Source organism: Triturus cristatus, chromosome 10, assembly GCF_964204655.1.
Source record: "Triturus cristatus chromosome 10, aTriCri1.1, whole genome shotgun sequence".
NCBI classification, from domain to species: Eukaryota; Metazoa; Chordata; class Amphibia; order Caudata; family Salamandridae; genus Triturus; species Triturus cristatus.
The window spans coordinates 1054389593-1054401729 of record NC_140593.1 but is presented as its reverse complement, the minus strand read 5'-3'; the positions used below and the strand labels follow the sequence as shown (position 1 = coordinate 1054401729).

General features: G+C 42.0%; 1 protein-coding gene across 2 annotated transcripts in view; it reads right to left on the bottom strand.

Annotated features, from left to right (window-relative positions):
• Nucleotides 1–569: 569 nt before the first annotated feature.
• RADIL (Rap associating with DIL domain) overlaps nucleotides 570–12137 on the bottom strand; it is a 448013-nt gene continuing 436445 nt past the window's right edge. For both annotated transcript variants that reach the window (XM_085629184.1, XM_085629183.1), the window contains exon 15: nucleotides 570–2136. In XM_085629184.1, coding sequence (XP_085485310.1) covers nucleotides 2034–2136 — 103 coding nt within the window. In that variant the 3' untranslated portion in view covers nucleotides 570–2033. The remainder of the gene's footprint in view (nucleotides 2137–12137) is intronic.

The window sequence follows — 12137 nt, the reverse complement described above, 5'->3', positions numbered from 1 at the left end:
ATAAGTCACTTCCAGCATGGACGACACCATGCACAGCCGTTCGACACCACCTACCGGCACGCAGGGGTACTGCTCACGAAAAATCGTCCGGATCCAGTCTGATGCCTGTAGAAATTCAAAGGTAAGAAATCTACTAGTATTGTTTGGATGTTACCGTATTATTGGCTGCAGATGCCTTAAAACAGAGCTAGAATGTAAGTTCCAGGAAAGTAGATAGAGCACATGCCAGACTAATTGGCCTTTCAATACTGTTATTGGTATAGAGCTAAGGTATGGAATGCCTAAATAATAAATTATACAAAAAGAAAGTAAAACAAAGAGGTTGATTATGGGTGACGTATTTTCTCATTTCTGCACAACCCCTTGCCCTTAAAAATGGTGAAGTGAATGCAGTGCTCACTTATTTAAGAAACCGTGTGGATCAAATAAATCCAATCCTCGTGGTCTCCTGTAAGCCTTTTTCAGAAAAACACACATCCGAAACAAAATGTGAAATTCTCGTTATTGTGTAAGGCAATGCATTGTTTGGGTTTTAGGAACAGCATTTCAGTTATATTTTCTTTCCCACTGTGCTTTTACTCAATCAGCGTAAACGCCAGCAGGCCTTTATTTGCAAACTATGTTATTTACAGGTTGATTTTATAAACAATGTCGTTTAAACTTTTTATTAACACACAACACCCTTGTTCATGTTAGTAGCTTTGGTGATGATTCCCTCCATTCGGATGCAGGTCAAGCCAATAACGTTGCCACTGTACTGTGTGGCTCTGTGTCCTCCTGTGCGTTCAGGCCTCCTCTGCTCGGCGTGGACTGTGACAAATGGGTCGCTCTCACAGTTGGGTTAGTTTAGCTGAAGGAAGTTGTGCTACTTTTGAAAAGTCGTCCTTGTGTCTATAACTCGAGTTTCCGTGTTTTTTGACCTTGAGGGTTACAAAGGGTTGTTGCAACAGGACTGAAGGGGGATGGGCAAGTGTGGACTGTTCAAAAAAGGACAACAGTTACTGGAGTCCTCCATTCAGGAGTGTCTGGCCGGTGACCAAGTGGTACGCGAGTCTCCAGCTTAAACACTAGAGCGCATAGGGAGCCACAATGGACCATAATGGGTCACCCTTGGTTGATTACTCAACGAAGGAGAGTGCACTCAAATTCGATAATACTGACAAACTTCGCAGTGTCCTGGTCATGAAGTAATTACTCACTCCGAGCCTAATTCACTAAACATTTTTCATGAGTTGCCGTGTCGTACTCTTGTGAGTTGCACTTGACTATTTTGGCCTTGCCACAAAGTATTTTGTGTGAGTAATTTCCAATTGTCCAATTTCCAATTGTAAAACATGCTTATTTGGGTAAGCGTGAGTACATTTCCCCTTGCTCCCAGAGATCCATGGATAAGTTGCATCTAAGCCTAGAGTAAGACACAGCTCCTTGTAGAAAAGACTTTGTGAATTGAGCCCACATATGCAATGTGATCGTAAACATCTGATGGATACGGCAGGCTCTAAGATGATCGAATAGTGTACACTCTTTAAGGGAGAAGCCCTGTGAAAATGATGCCGTGGTTTAATATGGTATCCCATGGTCTAATACATGAACCCAACACCTTCTCACATTATGACTCGAAGGGGTATATTATCAAGCACGGCGTTAAAATTATTGCCGCTTTAGCGGCAGAAAACTGTCGCTAAAGCGGCGATAATGGGCTTGATAATAATGCGCAGAGAATTTCAATAGAAGCCAATTTTGACACCAGAACATGGGCTTCTATGGGAATTCTCAAGGGCATATTATCAAGCCCATTATCGCCGCTTTAGCAGCAGTTTTCTGCCGCTAAAGCGGCAATCATTTTAACGCTGTTTGTTGATAATATGACCCCAAGAGTATGCTTTGTAGTTCGAGTGATTGCCTTTCAATACTGTCGGTCAATTGTTCGTTTCAAGTAACTGACTGAATGAAATATGTCTCTTCCATTTCGATAGGTGGGCTAATAAATTGCTTAATTTCCAAAGTGTCCAACAAGGCCTCCATGGCGCGAGCTAGCTGGAGGACCCAGCGTTGACCTTCTCAGCAACGTCCACCTCAGACTTGGCGACCAGGAAGCGCAGCTTCTTTCCGCCGGAACGGATCAGGTCCACTGCACTGAAAAGAACCAGGAGCAGAACGGTTAGATACAGAGAGAAAAGGGGCATGCAATGCAGAATTTATGAGTCTTGCTACATGGAACAGTAGTTTCATTATGATGCCTGGGGAAAGAACTGGCAGTGTCCCTACACACTGGTTTCTTATGTTGCAGTTTTATGTGGATTTTGTTCTTTTTGAAGCCAGGTACCAGTCGCAGCTCAAAAACATTTGCCTGCATGGAAGTATAGCTAGTTAAAAAACAAACAACAAATATCATTCGTCCAGCTCCCATCAAAAAGTAGCCACGCTTACATAAAGCTTTGTACAAATACGCATTTTCAATTTATTTTTGCTAATTTCTGTGCATAAATGCACAAATTGTAAAAATAAATCTATATTAAGCGTCTATGGCGTTGATTAGAAATGCCCCGGAGAATTCTGATCTGTGCGGTAAAAATCACACGTCCCTGCAATTTTTCTCAGGTACATATTGGCAGATCAAACCTGCTACAATATACCAGCCTAGTAAATACTGGGATATGCATATTTTGGTGTTAAAGAACCAACATCTGAAAATTATGCCTCATATTTTGGGTAAACCACAGTATCGTATTTTACCAGATGTTATAAATATTGCAAATCCCCAAGGGGAATTAGTAATCAGGGCCGAAGTGTATGACTCTCATTAACACTGGTGAACAATACCTAGTGTCATAATCACACGTTTGGGCCTGTTATGTAAGGGTTAACTTTAGGAAAACTTTAATCTACTCTCGTTTGAGAGAACGGAACTAGGTTTAAATTCACCCTAGTTCTGTTTCCTCTTACATACTTTTAGGGCATCACCACAGAATCCTTCTGAGATCAAGACTATTTTGAATGAGGCATCACCTGATGTTCACAGCAGCGATGCACTCAGATTCAGCAATAAAATTCTATTTTAGCCTGCTGCCAAGGGCTATACCAGTTGTTAAAGGCCTTAAGGCTCGGGCCTATAACAAGGAAGAGGGCAACTGGTATTACCAAAGTCCAAAGGGCTATAAGAACATTCCTCCCACTGAGGGTTGAATGTTCTAAATTAAAATGGGAGAAACAGAAAGACAAAAATTAAAATGTTGGAGCAGGAGGCTTATAACAGCCATTATAAGCCATGAGCCACTTCATTGTCTTCAAAGGAGATCTCGACATTCCAATTTTATAATATAGCCTTATATCCTGCTGTAGTGGGCTATACCGGCCATTAAAGGCCCGCTCCAGTGTGAATTTTACCAGTTTCAATCTCAACCCACGGAAATGACTCTTTTATCGTCCAGGGGATCTTTATTTTTATTCATAAGCACTGAAATGTCCTGCTTGCATGCATAGTGACAAGAAAACTTTATATATATATATATATATATATATATATATATATATATATGAATACTCCTCTCACACCAGGAATGACGACGCCATGTCTTGACAATATCGCTCAGATTTTAATCAACGGCAATGTCGGACGCGTTTCGCCTGAACCAGCAGGCTTGTTCACCAACAAAGTTTTGTCAAAAAAAAACCATTTTAAAGCCGTGCACATGATCAATCACATGATGAACTACAAATAAAGTGCATTGAAAGACAGACTCGTAGTTCATTTAGGTTAATGTGAAAACAAAAGCAGACATTTGCGGAATTAATCTCAATTGAAATTTAACTAATATCACAGATATTCCAGCATAAATACGCACAAAAGAACAGTACTGCTTGTTATGTTTCTCACATACGGTAAACCCTGAATAAAGCCCTTGTGGGCATACGCAATGATTCTTGCTGTTGTCTAACTAATTAAGCCCCAGTGGGCATACACTACATGATTTTCCAACCTCTTAAAAGCACATCATGACTTTTCTTATTGTATAGAATAAAGTGCTGCCCCGTGTAACCTCACAAAACATACAATTTATACAATACCTACATTTAAAATTGACATAAAAAGAGAATGCAGAAAGAGAGCAGCAACAACATAATCCTAATGACTTGGGTTTCAAGCCTTCATAGGTGTGTAAACAGGTCCTCTTCCATGTTGAGGCCTGTCGGGGCTCTGCTATTAAGCTCTAGGATATAGCGGGACTCCAGTTTTCTAAGATCTTTTTCCCTATTGCCCCCTCTAATATTGGGCGCAATCGCATCAATGACAAAGTACGTGAGGCCTGCATCATTATTTTCATGGTATTTTGCAAAATGACGAGCCACAGGGTACGTCTTGTCAACATGGAAGAGGACCTGTTTACACACCTATGAAGGCTTGAAACCCAAGTCATTAGGATTATGTTGTTGCTGCTCTCTTTCTGCATTCTCTTTTTATGTCAATTTTAAATGTAGGTATTGTATAAATTGTATGTTTTGTGAGGTTACACGGGGCAGCACTTTATTCTATATAATAAGAAAAGTCATGATGTGCTTTTAAGAGGTTGGAAAATCATGTAGTGTATGCCCACTGGGGCTTAATTAGTTAGACAACAGCAAGAATCATTGCGTATGCCCACAAGGGCTTTATTCAGGGTTTACCGTATGTGAGAAACATAACAAGCAGTACTGTTCTTTTGTGCGTATTTACGCTGGAATATCTGTGATATTAGTTAAATTTCAATTGAGATTAATTCCGCAAATGTCTGCTTTTGTTTTCACATTAACCTAAATGAACTACGAGTCTGTCTTTCAATGCACTTTATTTGTAGTTCATCATGTGATTGATCATGTGCACGGCTTTAAAATGGTGTTTTTTTGACCAAACTTTGTTGGTGAACAAGCCTGCTGGTTCAGGCGAAACGCGTCCGACATTGCCGTTGATTAAAATCTGAGCGATATTGTCAAGACATGGCGTCGTCATTCCTGGTGTGAGAGGAGTATTCATTCATATTTTGGACTTGGTTTGCGAGGTCTACTCGACGACGCACCTGCTGATTAGGAGCGCGGTGGCTGTTCGCAAACAGTGTGGAAATATATATATATATATATATATATATATATATATATATATCGATCAACACAGAGCACCAGACTTGGTGAGCCGCACGTCTTGTGTGTGAATTTCTTTCCGCAAGGCAGCACTGTCTACATCAATCACTGCTTAGAACAGTCATCTGCCCAATTCAAAGTCCTTACGTGTTTCGAGCGTCCCGCGCTCTTGATCGCAGGTGTGGGGCAAAACATGGAGCAGCATACTTCCGCAGAGACTCGGAGCCCCGATTTCTAGTCTCTCCAAGTGGGCGTGTCTGCCAAGTGCATCTTGGAACTCCGAGTTCTTACATCAAGTAAATAATATATCGTAGCGGTTGCCACAAGCATGTTTAAAAATTCAATCACCTTGGTAGGTTTCTTCGTCAGTTGACGGATGTGGCAGTACTGTGTTTCTTCCTCTGTTGGCAGAAAGCACAAGACTCCCATGTCATGGGTGTAGTACCCCGTTGGACACCACTGCATACGTGGGGGGGGCTCACCGCGACCCTGGAAGGCCGCAATTAACATCAACACAGAGCACCAGACTTGGTGAGCCGCACGTCTTGTGTGTGAATTTCTTTCCGCAAGGCAGCACTGTCTACATCAATTGCTGCTTAGAACATTCATCTGCCCAATTCAAAGTCCTTACGCGTTTCGAGCGTCCCGCGCTCTTGATCACAGGTGTGGGGCAAAACATGGAGCAGCATACTTCCGCAGAGACTCGGAGCCCCGATTTCTAGTCTCTCCAAGTGGGCGTGTCTGCCAAGTGCATCTTGGAACTCCGACTTATATATATATTATATGCTTTTTTTGAGATGAGCTAATTTTTGTTAAAATAAATGAAGTGTTATGTACAACCTGTACAAAGTTTATATTGGCCAACTTTTGTCTATTTACTTTAAAAAATAAATCCATTTTAAATCCAGAAATAAAGTCATTATAAATAACATAGTGACAAGAAAACTTTGACAGACCTTCCTTAAAGGAAAGATGAGAGGAAATAGGGAAAATGTAGCCTAACGCGCTGAAATCAGAAAGGTAGATGAACCAGCTGTTCCTCCTGAAGGAATAGCATACCACCGGTATCACATCAAGCCCTGTCAGCAGCAGTTGAGCCAGTTCTTTTTTTCTGTCTTCTGGTGATAGAAAACTGAGGCACTGAGCTCAACCATTTTAATGCTTTTGTTCTAGGAAGCCTTTCCAATACTTTGAGAAACACCTTCACTCCATTTCTTTACGGACAAAGAGAACATTTTTTATGTTTTGTCACTGAAACATATTTTTTCATTCACAAAATACCATTCCTTTTTGTGAAGAGTCCTACCTGTACAGGAAGAAAGGGCAAACATACCCTCACTGTCCGTTTTTGTGTCCTTCCCCACTTCCAAACTTCTGTCGATTGTGTCAAATAATGACCAGGAGGACTTTAAAGCACAGGGAAAATAATCAGACTGCATGAACTGCAGTAGGACCAGCACAGGTGTGAAGAAGCAGCACCTGGAAAATCTGAGGGACATGGAGAGGGTGCTTTCTCTAGCACAACTTCTTCCATTGTTTTCGAGGACCCCTCACAATGGAGATCCAGGAAAAGATACCAAAAGGACCAACAGGAATGCACCAGTTCAATATCGAGACCCATGACATTGAAGGTGGTATGAGTGGAAACATGCTCGCCGTTGACGGCTGGTTTGATTATGTAGTAACCCTGGGCGTAGGACTATGCTATGCTCGCGTAGTTTGCGCAATTATGCGCTACACGAATTGCACGTAGCACAGTGCAAAAACGCGTAGCGGGCATTTTTTGCTTGCTCGCGGTCCTCAACGTCAAGCGAGCTAGCAAAATGACATCCCGGCGAGACGTTGCCCTCGTTCGCGATCAGCAACATCAAGTTGCCAATCGCGAGCGTAGAAAATAAACCTCCCGGCGAGATTCTCAACATGGGGTTTCTCATTGCGAGTGGTCGCGTATGCTCGCGACCGTCCGCGTTGAGAAAACTGCAGCTCGAGTACAAATCTACTCGAGCAGCAGAAAACGGCCGCTTGCACTGTGCAAGATGCCATTTGCAATGATTGCACAGTGCAAACAAGCATCTGGCACTGTGCAATCAGTGCGAACAGCATTTTCCCTACTGCACTACACAGCTCGCGTAGCTTGCGAAGTGCACTTCGCATAGCATAGCGCTACTATGCAAACTATGCCCAGGGTTATTATTTAGGCAGTAGATTTGGTGAACGTGTGCCACAGATCTTCAGGATGCCTACTTTTACTTCTCCATCATACAGAAACAAAGATTTCTGGTAGGGAGTGTGCACTATGAATACAGAGTCCTCCCTTTTGATCTGAAATCATCTCTACAAACATGTATAACGTGCATGGTGGTAGTTGCTGCATACCTCAGGAAGATGACATTTTTTGTGTGTCCTAGCTTGGATGACTGACTTATAAAAAAAAGTGCTAATATCTCAGAGGGCAAAGCGTCACTTCAAGATAAGTCCCTTTCCTTTGGCACTTGGGTCTCAGATTAAGTCACTACAAGTCTAATGTAGTCCCATTTCAGTTCATCCATTACCTTATAGCGACATACATTTGGCAAGAGAGTATCCTAAGAGACTGGCTTTTATTTGCCTCAAGTCTCAGAACCTTAAAAATAAGACTTCTGATGGTGCACCAAATATCATCACTTTTGGGGCTCATTGGTATCCTATGTTTTTGGGTTATCAAGCACCCTTTTAGAGATGAGACCCTTACAACAGTGTCTAGAAGATCATTAGGGCCAGCTCCCAGTCAGTTGAGAAAAGAAGCTGAATTCTCAGGCTGCAATCAACACCCAAAACTCAGGCGAGCCTGACCACTCAAGCCTGCCTACTGAAGAGAAGTAAATGTTTTTTCTTGACATTGTGGACACCATAGCAGATGAGAAGAGCTCTTTTGGATCTTTGTGAAAGTAGAATTCTATTTTGTTTTAAACACATGAACAATGAATTTGAATTTTACAGAGCAAGGGCAGCTAGAACAGCACTATTTATTGAGAAACAATGTATTTTAATTCATGATGGTTGCTGGTGAGCACCTGACCCTGTTTTACTGAGAGATTGGAGTAGACGAATTCCCTTGAGTCATTAGATAGTTTTTTTTTTAACTGTGTCCACTTTGAGAAATGGTCTCACTCTTTTCAATGACTTTTTTTAAATTGTGTAATACTATAACTCTAAGATTCTTTTTAATGACTCAAGATGAGACCATGCATTTTTGGGTATGCCGTAATGGTCCCAGATGGCCTCAGACACAAATTAGTGGGGACTATCTACTAAAGAGGAGCTGGAAATCTGGTAAATTGGTTTTGGATTGCATTAGAGAGCACCAGGTCTCAGCTAACCAGGCGCATGAGAGATGTATGTAGTACAAAAGACTGCTGACTGATCTAGCATCTGTGGTAAGTCTGTCTTATTACCACCAAGAGCCCAGAAGAAGTTTCCGATGACTTGGGTCATGGCCGTTTCTTTGTTACACACTAGATGAAATTGTAACTAAAAGCAGCAAAGTATAACAGTGGAGGATATGAACTAATAAAGGTGAGTCACTACTAATTTCTTGAGAACATTTCCTTACAAAGTGGAGTTTGAGGTGGGATGGGTAATTTTGAAGTTTACTATGTAAATGAAGAAGGCTACAAAACTTTGAAGATTTCTGGTTTGGTTTAGTGCTCCCAGGACCTCTTGCTGGAAGTGATAGGGCTTAACATCTTGTTTGTTTATGTTTCAATACGTTTTTATAGAAAATTGCTGCTTGAATTTCAAACGAACAGCAAACCAACATTTACCCATTGCCCCTCCCCCTGCCAACAAGCAGTGTCACATGGGCATCACAATTGCTTTAGTTAAGCATTTTCAGCCCTCTAAGTGGAATAACGCTTGGGCAATCCCCCACCGCCCTCAATATGACTTTAGTCCTTTAATATTTCCAGGGCCATAGATATCTTCGGCAAGTCATTGCCCTATGGTCCTCTTACAGGTAGTCTAGAAGATCGTTTTAGCTCAACGAAAAGGTATGTTCCACGTCCGAAATGGTATGGATGATTTGTTATATTCCCAACACGTTGCATACTATGACATTCTAATCTAGGATATGAGAAATTGGGGGACCCCTATCTGGTCAGAAGAATGTTTAGTATACAATAATAACAATTTGAGCAACTCAGTTTCCGTCTTCTTCCTCCCCCAAGTACTTTGGGTTAGCCATCCCAGTAGCACACTAGTGGGGTCAGGGTGGAGTTGTATGGACTTGGAGACTTCAAATCTTTCTATGTGCTTCCAGAACTTCCTTCCAAAGGGCTTGTACATGGACATGCTCCCAGAGAATGTGTGACAGAGTGGCTTCTGACCATAACCCCTTCAGCACAAGACCGAAAGGTTCCTGGATACTGCATGTAGACAGCGCAGAGTATAATGCCAATGAAGCAAGATCTTGCTTGCTGGCTCTTGTCAGTGAAATCGGTCTAACTAAGTAGTCAGTTTAACAGTAGCCTCCATCTCTGCTTGCCTATGATGGACTCTTGAAGTGATAACCCAGAATGTGGGCAAGCAATATATCAACCCGCTTAGTTTTGGGTTTCACCAAAGCAAAGAATTGTATGGAGAATGCTACTTGACCTAGCCCACCAGGTGTCTCAGGCCAGGACACGTGTCTGGTGAAAACAGACATTCCCTCTCAGATGCCTAAAGGCTGGTATCTACTTATTTTGGTCACTAATCTGTATGTTGAGGGAAATAACGTCAATTTCCTATCCATATGGGTAGCACAGGGTTATCTGATGTATGGCAGGCCCTCCCACATCATGGCCCAGATGTTGGTCCTATAGTGCCCAGGCATTCAAGAGACCCACATCCCTGGAAGGTGGCAACAGCCCCCGACCAAGTTTCAGACAGAAGACACCCCAGAACTCGAAGTAAACCTCCTTTTCACTTGGATGGTAAACCCTTCTAGGAGAACCCAAATCCACAAAATGACCATCCACTTACCATCTCCCCACACCCATATCACCTAACTTGACATGGACATACGGGAAGAGCAGCCATCCCCCAACTTGGTCACAGCAACCATTCACTGTTATCCTGGGAGTACCTTGCAGTCTGCATTTCTCCACACCAATGAGTGGCCTGCTCCTCAAAGCTGATCAGTGACCCCCCCCCTCTCTTTTTCTGTGTCTACTGCAAATTGCTTCACCTCTTACCATTTGGAGACTACTGAGACAAAAGAAGATAAATTAGGCACACTCTACCCCTTGTTTTGAAAGTACAGAATATAAGACTTATAATTATGCAAATAGTCCATCTGATGCTTCAGGAGAGGAAGCCAACCATTCCCTCTCAATAGGGACAAAGTCCAGAAGTTATTAAACAATTTCTCCAAGCACACAGAATTACAGACTGAAATTGTGGTTTCAGAAGTCTTTTATTCCAATGTCTTTCTCGATACCCATATGCCAACACATGTTTCGCCTAGAGCTGTTTCAGTCACAGCAGACTTCATCAGGGCAATGCATCTAAAACACGAATGTTTCACTTAATCAGGAGGAGTTATCTTCAATCTTATTGTGATAACAATCACCAGGGTCATACGACCTCGAAACTTCACCAAAGAGTGTCATTAGTAGTAGTAAGAGAATCTGTGCTATCAGTTCGTAGTGTTGAATTAATTGTGGAACAGTTTCGATTTCACGTGTGTCCAGGTCTCATCATACCCAACAGCGTGCGAGTTTTGTGCGAAAAAGTAAACAACATGCAGTGCCATGTGATATTGATAAGACCGTGAATGGTGGGAGAGTAACAGACTCATTCTCACTAGGTCAACTAGAATGATTAGATCCGAAGTAACAGTTGAGTATATAATGATAACAATTCTGCAAAGAAATAGTATCTATTAGTGGATGTACTACCCATGAGCTATCTAGTATACACAGTGACGCAAAGAGGTCAGACGGCCGACTCTTTACCTTATGTCCAATGTCAATTGTCTCAAGTCCAGGGTTTAGGAAATCTAAAAGTCAAAGTAAAGGTCTCATCAGAGATCAAAGACTGCCAGCAATCAAGTATGGTTAACAAGTAGTTCCCACGGACAAGCCCCATCAACAGGGCGTCCAACAACGTGTAAAACATCACTTGTCAGACCGGTGTACTCTAGTTCTGTCTTATCAGTGCTATTAGAGTCTGTGAATAAATACATATCGTGAACGCATATGGCCTTAGCAACTATAATTCACTACTTCCTCATGCAAGGATAACCATGCGTAACTGGCCAACAGTATATACACTTGTGGGTGGGCATCCCAGCAGCTCCTCTGTAATGGGCGCTAATCAATATCATAATTCGGGTGCCAGGCGCGTAGTATAAGCTCGAGCTCCAAAGCACCATAAACACTACCAGTATTAACATGATAAATTACTGGTACATGCATGCCAGGTATGTGATAAATATTTATACAAGCTCGTGCAAAACCCAATAACACGCTGCCAGTAATATTGGAGTAAAGTATTAATACACGCATACGAGTTCCCAACCCAATAGGCACTGCCAGTAATAACGGAGTGACATATTAGTACACGCATGCCATAAGGGCCCCACACAAGACGACCGGCAAATAATACCACATACTATAATCCTTATTATATCATAATCGTCACATTAGTACTCACTATTTGTCCCGCAAGTGTATCGGTAAAAGTCCTGTGGTCCGCAGAGTAAGCAAAGACCAAATATCAGCGTGGAGGATGGCCACCATTATAATCGACTTAAGTAGTATGGAAATGAACAACGTCCCTCATGTTGAAGGTGTGCCCATGTAACCAGAACTGGGGCGGCCATCTTACAATGTCAAAAGTCAAAACCGAGTATAGGAAAATTTATTCCAAATGCAGTTGATATCGTATCAAAAACTCACCGCAAAGTATAAACACAACATCATCATTCGTTCTATATTTTACTGTCGTACATGAACAATTTGTGATCCACCAAGTCCTTTCTTATTAGTGGACATAGTATG